The sequence below is a fragment of the Argentina silus genome (assembly GCF_951799395.1).
Source record: "Argentina silus genome assembly, chromosome: 17".
In the NCBI taxonomy this organism is placed as follows: Eukaryota; Metazoa; Chordata; class Actinopteri; order Argentiniformes; family Argentinidae; genus Argentina; species Argentina silus.
The window spans coordinates 942,794-957,793 of NC_139671.1; the positions used below are offsets into that span (position 1 = coordinate 942,794).

The window sequence follows — 15,000 nt, forward strand, 5'->3', positions numbered from 1 at the left end:
CAGACTACTGACACCCTAACACCAGACTACTGACAACACCAGACTACTGACAACACCAGACTACTGACAACACCCCAACACCAGACTACTGACAACACCCCAACACCAGACTACTGACACCACCCTAACACCCTAACACCAGACTACTGACACCACCCCAACACCAGACTACTGACAACACCAGACTACTGACACCACCCCAACACCAGACTACTGACAACACCCCAACACCAGACTACTGACAACACCCCATCACCAGAAGTAAACTCAGTGCCTTGCAGTTGAGTCATTTCTGCTCCTGGTGTCTCAAACCACACTCTAGCAATGAGCCATACCATCTCATACAGGATACCAGGATATTGTATGAATAATATTGCGTAATAATGTGAATAACAAAATGTTGTTATCGCCCAACCTTCCACCTGACCTTTATGTAAATAGTTCCATATTTAATTGCTTATTAATTCCTGCCTAGAGCAAACCTACTGTGTACAGTTGGGCAATTATATTTATTGTCACTGGAAAATATGACTTCATAAATCACTCACACTCACACACACACACACACACACGCGTAACCTTGAAACTGAAAGCTACACGCCCAGCTGTGTGTTCTACTCTTTGTACCTGAGTACACAAACCTCCGTGTTATCAACTAATTAAAAGTTCCAAGTTCTGCTCTCTCTCTCTCTCCTCCTTCCTTCCGCCCCCCCCCCCTCTGAGATGTATGGAACATGTCTTATCACATACCCTTAACTCCATTTCAGGAAAACAACAGGTCAGTGGTGAGCAGTCCTGATCCTACAGTGTCACACCAGGAGAGGCTGGCGGAGGTAGAAATCGGAGGACGGGCTCATTGTAATGCATGGAAAGGAATAAGGAATTACACCAAACACGTGTGTTTGACACCATTCCTCATTCCATGCTTTACCGTGAGCCCGTCCTCCGATTCCTACCTCCACCAGCCTCCCTCTATAGGGAGGCCAACCAACAGCGCTGACGCGTAGCCTCCATACTGCACAGAGTGACTCAACCCACAGGCTGGTGGCAAAGTCTCTCAAATCTCATTCACACTACAGAGCCTAACCGAGCTGAGCTGAGCTGGGCTGGCCTGGGCTGGGCTGGCCTGGCCTGGGCTGGACTGGGCTGGGCTGGGCTGGCCTGGCCTGGGCTGGCCTGGGCTGGGCTGGCCTGGGCTGAACTGGGCTGGCCTGGGCTGGCCTGGGCTGAACCGAGCTGAGCTGAGCTGGCCTGGCCTGGGCTGGACTGGGCTGGGCTGGCCTGGGCTGGCCTGGGCTGGGCTGGCCTGGGCTGGCCTGGCCTGGGCTGGCCTGGGCTGGCCTGGTTGCTCACCAAACACAGGTGAACCCGTGCTGGAGAGGACAATGTGAAAGGAAAACCTATCCAGGCCAGCATGGTTGGGGTCGGCCCTGTAGTGTGTAATGCCCCACACTAAATTAATTATTATGAAGCATTATTCCAACAAACTGAGTACTATAAATGTAGTTAGTTTGTCCATCTTTCAGAGGGTATTGTGTGTGTGTGTGTGTGTGTGTGTGTGTGTGTGTGTCTTTCTGCCTGCCTGCCTGTCTGTCTGTCCCTTATCCTTGCATGTCTGTCTGTCTCTCTCTGTCTGCCTGTCTGTCTGTCTGCAAAGGTGCAGCTGCAGGACCAACTGGCAGGCTGGCACAGGAGTATAATGATGCCAGCAGACCCACACACACACACACACACACACACACACACAAAGACAAACAGATGCCAGTGGATCTAACAGCCATTCTCCACGCCATGCCACCCTGTGTCAAAGGAGCTATGGTAATACAGACCCCCTACAGACCCCCAACAGCGCGCACACACACACACACACACAGTACTGGGTACCCCCAACAGCACAGACAGGACCAGCTAGCTGACACACACACACACACACACACACACACACACACACACACACACACACACGCCAGTTGAACTAACAGCCATTGTCCACCCCATGCCACCATGCCATCTGAGGACAGACTCTTACAGGACCAGACCAGTATGTGTTCTACACTATTAGATATGGTGGAATCACACACTTGTCCTGTCCAGACAGTAGCCTACTGCAGACCTCAGATACACACCAGGGGAGGCTGCTGGAGGTAGAAATCGGAGGACGGGCTCATTGTAATGCATGGAAGGCAATAAGGAACGGTATCACAGCATGTGATGATGTACACACAGGAAATACACCAAGAATACACCGACTGTACAGAAAACCCCAGACTAAAGATACTGGGTGGTCTGGGGTGGTCCAGGGGTCCAGCACCACGGCCTACAGGGCCCACATACGCCCATGAATCTGGCCCATGCTCTGCTGACATACCCTCTCCTCCTTCTTTCCTGTCTTCCTCTACCTGTCTGTCCCTACCCGTCTGTCCCTACCCGTCTGTCCCTACCCGTCTGTCCCTACCCGTCTGTCCCTCCCCGTCTGTCCCTACCCGTCTGTCCCTACCCGTCTGTCCTTACCCGTCTGTCCCTACCCGTCTGTCCCTACCCGTCTGTCCCTCCCCGTCTGTCCCTACCCGTCTGTCCCTCCCCGTCTGTCCCTCCCCGTCTGTCCCTCCCCGTCTGTCCCTCCCCGTCTGTCCCTCCCCGTCTGTCCTTACCCGTCTGTCCCTACCCGTCTGTCCCTACCCGTCTGTCCCTACCCGTCTGTCCCTCCCCGTCTGTCCCTCCCCGTCTGTCCCTACCCGTCTGTCCCTACCCGTCTGTCCCTACCCGTCTGTCCCTACCCGTCTGTCCCTACCCGTCTGTCCCTACCCGTCTGTCCCTCCCCGTCTGTCCTTACCCGTCTGTCCCTACCCGTCTGTCCCTACCCGTCTGTCCCTCCCCGTCTGTCCCTACCCGTCTGTCCCTACCCGTCTGTCCCTACCCGTCTGTCCCTCCCCGTCTGTCCCTACCCGTCTGTCCCTCCCCGTCTGTCCCTACCCGTCTGTCCCTACCCGTCTGTCCCTCCCCGTCTGTCCCTACCCGTCTGTCCCTACCCGTCTGTCCCTCCCCGTCTGTCCCTACCCGTCTGTCCCTCCCCGTCTGTCCCTACCCGTCTGTCCCTACCCGTCTGTCCCTCCCCGTCTGTCCCTCCCCGTCTGTCCCTCCCCGTCTGTCCCTACCCGTCTGTCCCTACCCGTCTGTCCCTACCCGTCTGTCCCTCCCCGTCTGTCCCTACCCGTCTGTCCCTCCCCGTCTGTCCCTACCCGTCTGTCCCTCCCTGTCCAGTAAAGAGGTGAGAGAGTGGGACTGCCCCTTTAAAAAATAACCTTTAAAAAAGAAGCTAAACTGGATGTCAAACCAACCAACCAACCAACCACGCATGCAGCAGCATCCCCATTCCATTCCACGCATCCCAATGAGCCCCGTCCTCCGATTTCTACCTCTGCCAGCCTCCCCTACCCAGGCTCCACACACCATGCCCAGGAGCTACAGACCCACGGACGGGGCATCCCAGACAGCCTTGGCGGGAGGAGTCGGACCACCCTAGCCCCCCTCTGGGGCCACTGCCACCGGGGACCCCCTCCTCCTGACCCAGCTGGCTGACGGAGACACCTGGACCCCCGGCCTCCGAGGCCCACCGCAGCCTAAAACCAACACAGCCCACAGTGGGTCACCAGCCAGACCGCCGGTACAGATGGCCTCTTCTTCAATAGCCCTCGGAACAACAGCATCACATTTCACATTGGCTTTGTGTGTGTGTGTGTGTGTGTGTGTGTGTGTGTGTGTGTGTGTGTGTGTGTGTGTGTGTGTGTGTGTGTGAGAGAGAGAGAGAGAGAGAGAGAGCCCTAGCTCTGTCTGTGTACATATGAGGTTGATGAATGTTGTTATTTACAGTTGTAAATATGTACAGAATAAACACTGTTTGCACAAATAAAATAGAACATCTATTTTCTGTTGCCTTTGGGTTTAGCGGCTCAAGTTTTCCCTGGGGAATCGAGCAGTTTTGGTACAGAGGCTTTACAGGATAACGGTGTTCCCAGATGAAAATCCTTCTTCCAACACTGGCTACTTATAAGTAACAGATGACAAGCATTCGTATGATGTTTGATGTGTTTTTTCAGGTTAGTTTCAACAGAATTCGGCTGGTTTTCTATGGACACACATTCAGGGTCGTAAACAACGTAACAACATATGAAGTCCTCGGCGGCTTGGAGACGCTCAGTCAGTCAGAGGTTAGAATGTTACACTGGTTCAACCGGCTACTTTATCATGCGGGACAACCGGAGGACCTTTGCACTTTCGCACTGTACAGCCTCCAGTTCCCAGCTCCAGCTGCAACACGTCGGGGACGGACACAACAAGACTCCCTCTCTCTCACCTCAGCAATGAAGACTCTCCGTCCTCGACGCCGCTGACCCCCGAGGCTGGCGGCAGCGAGTCGCTGTTGCTGATGTAGCCGGTCAAGACGACTCCCTTCCCGCCCTGCTGCTGCTGCTGTCGGCTCATGTTGGCCGCCGCATTATGGTCGAGGAGTCGGACTGTAACTTTGTTTCTAGAGTACGGGGTGTGTTTTTGTGTGTGTGCTCTGCGTGGGGAGCTGCCTCTCTCTCTCTCTCTGTGTGTGTGTGTCTCTCTCTCTGTGTCTGTCTGTCTGTCTCTCTCTCTCTCTCTCTCTCTCTCTCTCTCAATGATCTCACCCCCTAACAACATGAATAATCATGTTCCGGCCCCGCCCACAGTTCTGGTGAGCCGTGTGATGTGGGCGGGGCTAGTCCAGCTGGGTCTGTTTGAAACGTCACGTGAGGCCGGGCGGAACTCTCAACTGTACGTAACTGTACGTGACTGGACGGGAGGGACTCTCCTATCCTGGCAACCAAGGGGACTTGACTCCGACGGCACAAAGTCGTCCCACAGCTGGTCTGAACGTTATTCGAGGACCGATTGCAATCGCAGTACCTCATCGTGAACCTGAAGTCCTCTACTTCCATACTGCTTTGAAATAATCTTCCGATAGCAATTCATACAATTTTAATCCGCAGTTTCAGACGAAATCCTACCCGACCATGTTTGGTGATGCACCAACTTTCCCACAATTATCGCTTGAAGCAATAAAATGAGCAACACCAACACACCTGGGTAATGTTTAGAGATCACCAACACACCTGGGTAATGTTTAGAGATCTCCAACACACCTGGGTAATGTTTAGAGATCTCCAACACACCTGGGTAATGTTTAGAGATCTCCAACACACCTGGGTAATGTTTAGAGATCACCAACACACCTGGGTAATGTTTAGAGATCTCCAACACACCTGGGTAATGTTTAGAGATCACCAACACACCTGGGTAATGTTTAGAGATCTCCAACACACCTGGGTAATGTTTAGAGATCACCAACACACCTGGGTAATGTTTAGAGATCACCAACACACCTGGGTAATGTTTAGTGATCTCCAACACACACACACACACACAATCTACTCATTCAACTGCGGTTTCTATTGAAACATAAAGGTCATGTATTCTCACTCAGTGTTTCGCTCGTATTATAGCAAAAAGGCAACGCTGTTATTGAATTACAGTAAGGTTATCGAATTACAATAACTATTCCTTCCATTCTGTTCCAATCAATTAATTAGTATTGATTCGTGTATCAGGCGGAATCAGTGTGGAAAGTTATCAGACCAGCTCTCCACGCCTCCTAGGTTTGACACCCGAGCAGCGCTGGCCATGACAACCATTCTAAGATGAAACGACCTCGGTGGTGGTACAGCGCCCTCCACGTCTACATCGCCACCCGGTGGCCAGAGAGAGTACTGCTCAGTGTGTGTGTGTGTGTGTGTGTGTGTGTGTGTGTGTGTGTGTGTGTGTGTGTGTGTGTGTGTGTGTGTGTGTGTGTGTGTGTGTGTCAAGTGCAGCAGATCCCTTTGTCTACAGAACACAATGATGCTCTGAGGACATCTGAGTTCGTCCCTGGTGTAACGCCTTTCATTGAGAGACAAGGGGAGAGAGTATTTCTAATCAGAAATACTAATAATATAATCATAATAATATTGTAATACTATATTACTAATAATAATATACATTGAGTACTTGATACAGTAGCTGCAATACAATGTAATATGATAATGTGTGATAACCCTGTTTGGTGGTATGTGTGGACAGTATTGTACATTATCTGTGACAGCAGGATAATCACATGACCTGCTCAGAAAGGAGAGACTGCAACAGATTGAGTTGCAGGTGAATTCATATTGATTTTGAATGTTGAAATTGAAATCATATCAACCGAAACTTGAAAGAATTGACCAAACAGAAATGTTTTATAATGACGCTAAACTCTTAACACAATGCACGTATGACATTTAGGCACGTATGAGCCTAAATGACTTCCGACCAGTGGCACTCACGCCCATCATCATGAAGTGCTTCGAGAGGCTGGTCTTAGCTCAACTCAAGACCTGCCTACCACCCACACTGGACCCCTTTCAATTCGCCTACCGGCAGAACAGGAGTACAGAGGATGCCATTTCAACGGCACTTCACTCCGCCCTGTCCCACCTCGACAAGACTAACTCTTATGTGAGAATGCTGTTTATTGACTTCAGCTCAGCATTCAACACCATCATCCCCTCCAAACTGATCTCCAAACTCAGGCAACTGGGCATCAACCCCTCCCTCTGCAACTGGATTCTAGACTTCTTGACCAACAGGCCGCAGTCTGTTAGGCTTCACAACCACACCTCCTCAACCCTCACCCTGAACACCGGCGTTCCACAAGGCTGTGTGCTGAGCCCCCTCCTTTACTCCCTCTTCACCTACGACTGCACACCTGTACATGGCTCAAACACCATTGTTAAGTTTGCAGACGACACAACGGTGATCGGTCTCATCAGCAACAACGATGAGTCGGCCTACAGGGAGGAGGTCCAGCACCTAACAGTGTGGTGCAACGACAATAACCTGGCTCTCAACACCAAGAAGACCAAAGAACTCATTGTGGACTTCAGGAAGTCTAAAGCTGGCGCACACACCCCCATCCTCATCAACGGGACTGAGGTGGAGCGAGTCACCAGCTTCAAGTTTCTGGGTGTCCACATCTCTGAGGACCTCTCCTGGACCCTCAACACCTCCACCCTGATAAAGAAGGCTCACCAGCGTCTCTTCTTCCTGAGGAGACTAAAGAAGGTACATCTACCTCCTCAGATCCTGGTGAACTTCTACCGCTGCACCATCGAGAGTATCCTTACCTACTGTGTCACAGTATGGTATGGCAACTGCTCGGCATCGGACCGGAAGGCACTGCAGAGGGTGGTGAAAACTGCCCAACGCATCACCGGTTCCTCACTCCCCTCCATCGAGGCTGTCCAGGGCAAACGATGCCTGCGTAAGGCACGCAGCATCGTCAAGGACATCTCTCACCCCAACCATAGACTTTTCACCCCACTCCCCTCCGGGAGGCGCTACAGGTCTCTCCGCACCCGAACCAGTAGGTTCAGAGGCAGTTTCTTCCCTGCGGCTGTCACCCTGCTGAACTCGAACACTACACCTACCTGACAAACTACTACCCCCGCAACCCCCACCCCCCCCCCCCCCCACCCGGACAATTGCACTATTGCACTATACTCCCCTCCCCTTCTCTTACTCATTACCACTGCTCTTCTGTACATACCTGTTCATACTGTTCATAATGCACATAATGCACATATCCTATATTTTCTTTAATACTACTGCACATACTGTACATACTTGTTTATACTGTTTATACGGCATTCCATATTTATATTTATTCGGCATCTACCTCATGTTACTGTTAATACATATATACTGCTAGACTGCATTACCCATACAGCTCATATGCTGCTACACTGCTCATACTGTAACTATTTATTCTACTATAATGCTACTGTTACTCACATACTGCTATACTGCACTGCCATATTATACTGCTTATATTATTCTATATTACACTGCACTACTACTGATCATATATTGCACTACCTGTAAATACTGTTCATTGCACTTTCTGCTATTTTGCACTTCTGGTTAGACGCTAACTGCATTTCGTTGTCTCTGTACTTGTACTCTGCACAATGACAATAAAGTTGAATCTAATCTAATCTAAAAAAAAAAATATGAGACCAATATTATTATTATTATATGATATGAGACCATTATTATTATTATTATTGTTATTATTAATAATAATATTATTATTTGATATGAGACCAATACTGCCACCCTATCCCAGTCCGTGTGTGTGTGTGTGTGTGTGTGTGTGTGTGTGTGTGTGTGTGTGCTTGCGTGTGTGTGCGTGCGTGCGTGTGTGCGTGCGTGCGTGCGTGTGTGTGTGTGTGTGTGTGTGTGTGTGGACAGGACACACAGAGTGTGATGCGAGCGTTGCTCTCTCCAGGTGAAATCAACACCGGCAGGAACAAGAAAGGCGTGAAACTGAACCTCACCATGACAGAGGTGTCTTTACCTGGCTTCCTCTCCCGCACGAGACTCACAACAACAACAACCACAACAACAACAACAACAACACATCTGTGGTCACCCAGTGAGACTATCGTCTGGTCACTCAGTGAGACTATCGTCTGGTCACTCAGTGAGACTATCGTCTGTGGTCACAGTGAGACTATCGTCTGTGGTCACTCAGTGAGACTATCGTCTGCGGTCACTCAGTGAGACTATCGTCTGGGGTCACTCAGTGAGACTATCGTCTGCGGTCACTCAGTGAGACTATCGTCTGCGGTCACTCAGTGAGACTATCGTCTGTGGTCACAGTGAGACTATCGTCTGCGGTCACTCAGTGAGACTATCGTCTGGTCACTCAGTGAGACTATCGTCTGGTCACTCAGTGAGACTATCATCTGCGGTCACAGTGAGACTATCGTCTGTGGTCACTCAGTGAGACTATCATCTGCGGTCACAGTGAGACTATCGTCTGTGGTCACTCAGTGAGACTATCGTCTGTGGTCACTCAGTGAGACTATCGTCTGTGGTCACTCAGTGAGACTATCGTCTGCGGTCACTCAGTGAGACTATCGTCTGGTCACTCAGTGAGACTATCGTCTGTGGTCACTCAGTGAGACTATCGTCTGCGGTCACTCAGTGAGACTATCGTCTGTGGTCACAGTGAGACTATCGTCTGCGGTCACTCAGTGGTTCTGTTCACTGGATTCAGTCAGTAGGGACTGGGACAGAACTGTAGCTGCTATGATGTCATCAAGGCATACTGTATGTTGTTTTCAGGGGAGGCTAGTGGAGGTAGAAATCGGAGGACGAGCTCATTGTAATGCGTGGAATGGAATCAGCAATGGTGTCAAACATATGTGGTAAAAACAGATATTTTTGGGGGGCTGAAATCATAAAAAAAAAACACACGTGTTTGATACCATTCTTCATTCCATTCCGTGCATTACGATGAACCTGTCCTCCGATTTCTACCCCCACCAGCCTCCCCTGGTTTTTAAAATATTTCATTTTCACATTTCTCTGCTGCTGTAACTAGCCCTCTGCTAAGCTAAGCAAATACTAATGTCAGTACTGTATATCTGGACTGAAGGACTACCGACACTGATCACAGTGCTGTATCTGTAGTTCACCATGTTTAATATCTGTCCTCTGTCCACCAGGTACACAGACAAAGCTCATCGGAGATGAAAAAGGCTCAAATACTGTAGTCACAGGACTCACTCAAGTTCGAGTTGAAATGAAATCACACCGGTAACCGGTATTCACACACACACACACACGCACACGCACACGCACACGCACACGCACACACACACACATACACTGTTCAACAACCTGCCCAGAAACCTGTCCTACCTTAGATGGAGATAGTAGACCAGTTTGGGAACCATGGTAACCATTGTGTGGAGGTGTGTAGCTGTGGTGCCAGACCCAAACCCCCCAATCACACAGCTCGCCTCACCATGTGCTGCATGTTCACACACACACACACACACACACACACACACACACACACACACACACACACACCCACACACACCCACAGCCTCAGAGTGCCCCCTCACCCCCCTCCACCCTGCCCTAATCTTATTAAATGATTAATGCACTTCTTTCCCCTGCCCTCCCTCCCTCCAAATACACCTCCTTTACCCTGCCCTCCCTCCCTCCAAATACACCTCCTTTACTCTGCCCTCCCTCCCTCCAAATACACCTCCTTTACCCTGCCCTCCCTCCCTCCAAATACACCTCCTTTACTCTGCCCTCCCTCCCTCCAAATACACCTCCTTTACCCTGCCCTCCCTCCCTCCAAATACACCTCCTTTACTCTGCCCTCCCTCCCTCCAAATACACCTCCTTTACTCTGCCCTCCCTCCCTCCAAATACACCTCCTTTACCCTGCCCTCCCTCCCTCCAAATACACCTCCTTTACTCTGCCCTCCCTCCCTCCAAATACACCTCCTTTACCCTGCCCTCCCTCCCTCCAAATACACCTCCTTTACCCTGCCCTCCCTCCCTCCAAATACACCTCCTTTACCCTGCCCTCCCTCCCTCCAAATACACCTCCTTTACCCTGCCCTCCCTCCCTCCAAATACACCTCCTTTACCCTGCCCTCCCTCCCTCCAAATACACCTCCTTTACCCTGCCCTCCCTCCCTCCAAATACACCTCCTTTACTCTGCCCTCCCTCCCTCCAAATACACCTCCTTTACTCTGCCCTCCCTCCCTCCAAATACACCTCCTTTACCCTGCCCTACCTCCCTCCAAATACAGACAATATATTCCACTGTCAGTGTTGGCACAGTGAGGCAGAGACACGCTTCTCACAGGCGATCTGACTGTCTGTCTGTTGTATGTTGTCTGATGCAAAGCTGCCATTTTAAGACTTAAGTGACTCAGTGTTTCACATATATTTTTAATTGCTGTTTCTTTGACAAGGACAACGTGCAACAGAAACAGATGCTGTACCTCAGAAGGCGAGCAGTGTTGTAGGACGGACACACACACACACTAGACACACACCAGACACACACACACACACACACACACACACACACACACACACACCACACACACACACACACACACACACACACACACACACACGTACACACACACACACACCAGACACACACATCAGACACACACACACCAGACACGCACGCAGACATAGCATCTAAACAGATCCTCATCTGCAGTCCCTGGGCAGATGAAGGCGACTAGACTGCATCATCTCAATCCTGTTAGTTTACTTCCAGTGTTTGATCACAGCAGGGGGTCTAACTAGCTGGGGGGCCAATGGGATTACAATGCAGTGACGCAGGTCATTATCACAGGTTCCCCCCCCCATCCCTCCACCCCTCCACCCTGACCCTCTCCCCCACCCCTCCACCCTCACCACCCCTCCACCCTGACCCTCTCCCCCCCCCCCCCCCACCCTCTCCCTCCCCAAGAGGTTGATCGTTCGTTTCAGTCCAGAAATGACCCAATCAGAGGCAGGCGGGATGCTCAGTGCCTTCACTCTAAGCGTTCTTAATCCACAGAGATTATTTACCACAGCAGATGTCCAGGCTTTGTCATCCCCAACGCTCTGCTCTAACTGCTCGTTACGGTAATGAGATTAACACTCTGGTCAGGAGACTCTCAGAACGCTTCACAAAGACGAGGCAAGATGAGAGAATATGAAAATAAATGGAACAAGTTGCAGGAGAACCCTATCTTACACAAGTCACACACACACACACACACACACACACACACACACACACACACACACACACAATCATCTATTTGCTAAATCTCAACAAAGACTAACAAGCCTTTGCAAGGCTTGAGGAGGATACAAACACACAGAAACATTGTTCTCAGAAGTGTTTAATAACCACAACATTTCTTTCCAAACCACCTATATTTACAAAATAAAACAATCTCTGAATTTAGAGTAAATAAGAGTAAATAAATACCAAAACCGTGACAAAAAACTACATGAAGAGTAAAAAAAAAAACTATATTATTGACTGTACAATCACGTTGAGGAAACACAATATTTAATCAGAAGTTCTGGAGATCAGCTGGATGGACAAAGTTATTCCTGAAGAGCTTGTAGGCCATGAGCTGTCCTCCGAAGATCATCATCACCAGACCCGACCCTGGGAACACAGGGAGGACAATGTACAGTTGGTTTAGCTCAGTGTACAGTTGGTTTAGCTCAGTGTACAGTTGGTTTAGCTGAATGTACAGTTTGTTTAGTTCAATGTACAGTTGGTTTACAGCTAAATGTACTGTACCGATGAATGGATGGATAGATTCGTTAATTAATTAATTCATGACATTTTATTTGAGTGTCTAGTCATAAATGACCCATCCTTTATGACATCATTAGACACATTATTATTATTATTTTTTTATTGTTTTATTTTTTTGGGGATAGATCAGCTTTGAAATCAGTAAATACAATCTAAGTTCTATCATTTCTAGTCCCTTTTTCTCCAGCCCCAACCCTCCCCTAATTGGAGGACATGAAAAGAAAATTATAATTATAATTATAAGTAGAATAAATATAAGAAGAATAAATAGACACATTCATTTGCATGAATTCAAAGTTATAGTGCAACATACGCTCACCGAACACTTTATTAGGAACACTATACTAATACTGGGTAGGGCCTCCCTTTATTACAACACTATACTAATACTGGGTAGGGCCTCCCTTTATTAGGAACACTATACTAATACTGGGTAGGGCCTCCCTTTATTACAACACTATACTAATACTGGGTAGGGCCTCCCTTTATTAGGAACACTATACTAATACTGGGTAGGTCCTCCCTTTATTAGGAACACTACTAATACTGGGTAGGGCCTCCCTTTACTCTTTATTAGGAACACTATACTAATACTGGGTAGGGCCTCCCTTTATTAGAACACTGTACTAATACTGGGTAGGGCCTCCCTTTATTAGAACACTATACTAATACTGGGTAGGGCCTCCCTTTATTAGAACACTATACTAATACTGGGTAGGGCCTCCCTTTGCTCTCAAAACAGCCTCAATTCTTCGTGGCATTGATTACACAAGATGTTGGAAACATTCCTTTGAGATTCTGGTCTGCAGTGAATTCTGACGCAATTCCTGCAGATTTTTCAGGTGCACTTTCAAGCTGTGCACTTTCTCCCGTTCTACCACATCCCAAAGGTGTTCTATTGGATTCAGATCCGGTGACTGGGAAGGCCACTGAAGAACACTGAACTCATTGTCATGTTCATGAAACCAGTTTGAGACGACTTTTGCTTTGTGACATGGTGGCTGGAAGTAGCCATCAGAAGATGGGTAAATTGTGGCCATGAAGGGATGCACATAGTCAGCAACAATACTCAAATAGGCTGTGGCATTCAAGCGATGATTGATTGGTATTAACGGGCCCAAAGTGTGCCAAGAAAACATCCCTCACACCATTACACCACCTCCACCATGAGAAGGTGTACAGGTGTTCCTAATAAAGTTCTCGGTGAATGTACATCAATGTTGCACATAGAGGTACTTCCAGTGCTACAGTACATTTTACATTTAAAATAAATAGTAAATAAATACTTAATAAAAACCATGACTATAAATGATATGTGATATGTATATATCGGGATGTTGAAAGACTTTGGCTCTATTTCAGTCTCCAGTGAAGCACGAGGTATTGGCACACAAAGGGCCTGAGGAAAAGAAAACATTGATTCTGAGACGATTTTATTGCGATGAGTCTTTGTTTACACTCTATTTCAATGCGGTTAAGGGTTAGGGTTAGCTCAGCTAGCTCGGCTAGCTCCGTCTAACACCCAAACTGTCTCTGAGGCCCTTTGCGGGTCAAGCCATGACTTCATTACATGTAGCATGATTGTGTGCTAGCATGTGGCTATTGCAACGGAACCAACTGGAATCAGTTGCCGTAGGAATGGAGAATGTCTCACTGTCATGTTGTTAACATGCTGCATCACGCCTAAAGGGCCAATACAGGATTGGTACATCAGAAGCAGTGGAGGCCGATGGAGGCCCGTCCTCTGATGCCTGCCTCCGCCAGCCTCCTCTAACCCAGAATGTGGATCTCATGGATGCTAAATCTTTGGATAGCTCCGTCTATGACTTTGAGAGGGGTAACATCTCCCCCAGCCCCACCCCTCAGCTCATTACTAATTACACACGTTGTTGTTGTTTGAATCCCAGATTGCCCCTTTAACAGAGGTCAAGATACATGACAACTCATGACTACGGTCGTCCAGCACGGAACCTTACCCAGAGCAATCCACCAGTGTTCTGTGGACGGGAAATCAGACATTACTGGAAGAAGAGAGAAAAAAAACAGACAAGAGTAATCAAACTTGATTATATTCAAACAACAAACAAACAGACAATTACATTTACATGATTGCCGTCTGTCAGTTGTCTGTCTGTTGCTGTTGAGACTGGTGAGCAGCACGGCCAGTGGGCTGTTGTCATGGCGCAGCAAAGCCCTCCATGATTGCATAAGTGCTCCAGATTGGAATCCCATCAACAGGTCTGACACTGATAGGATTATGGCTGACATCTTTTGTTGTTCCAATCCTGTTCATCATCAGGGGCTGTAACTCATCCTACACACAGACCCACACCGTAGCAGAGAACAGGGGGGCCCTGAGCCATTAAAGGGCCAATCTGGGATTGGTAGAGTACAATGTTTGGACTTTTAAATTGATGATACTGCATATAACCGTTGATTCTTGAAGAATATAATGTATAAATGCCTCATGAGCAGAGTGCAACTGTCTTATGCCCTCAGAAAGCTTGTTTTACTCCACTGTTTGTAAGCAATGCAATTGTAAACGAACACTGTATACCTTCAAAACCTGGTTACAATTATAATTTTGATTTCTGGATGGTCAGTCCTTGCGTACATATCTCTGTCTATGACATTGAGAGTGGTTGTGTTTCTCCAGCCGCAACCCTCAGCTGTTTACCAAAAAGTCAGACGAAGACAAAGAGCCTGCTTTGTTGTTGTTTGAATTCCAGATTGCACCTTTAAC

At 48.6% G+C, this 15,000-nt stretch overlaps 2 protein-coding genes across 2 annotated transcripts in view; both read right to left on the reverse strand.

The window, feature by feature from the left end:
- The window catches only part of arhgap18 (Rho GTPase activating protein 18), a 26,940-nt gene extending 22,297 nt beyond the window's left edge, over positions 1-4,643 (reverse strand). The window contains exon 1 of the mRNA XM_083688640.1: positions 4,355-4,643. Coding sequence (XP_083544766.1) covers positions 4,355-4,482 — 128 coding nt within the window. The 5' untranslated portion in view covers positions 4,483-4,643. The remainder of the gene's footprint in view (positions 1-4,354) is intronic.
- A 7,360-nt stretch (positions 4,644-12,003) lies between these two features.
- Positions 12,004-15,000, reverse strand: part of tmem244 (transmembrane protein 244) — a gene marked incomplete at both ends in the record, with an annotated part of 7,172 nt that continues 4,175 nt past the window's right edge. Inside the window, 2 exons of the mRNA XM_083689518.1 lie at positions 12,004-12,101; positions 14,234-14,278. Of these exons, the coding sequence (XP_083545644.1) occupies positions 12,004-12,101; positions 14,234-14,278 (143 nt within the window). The remainder of the gene's footprint in view (positions 12,102-14,233; positions 14,279-15,000) is intronic.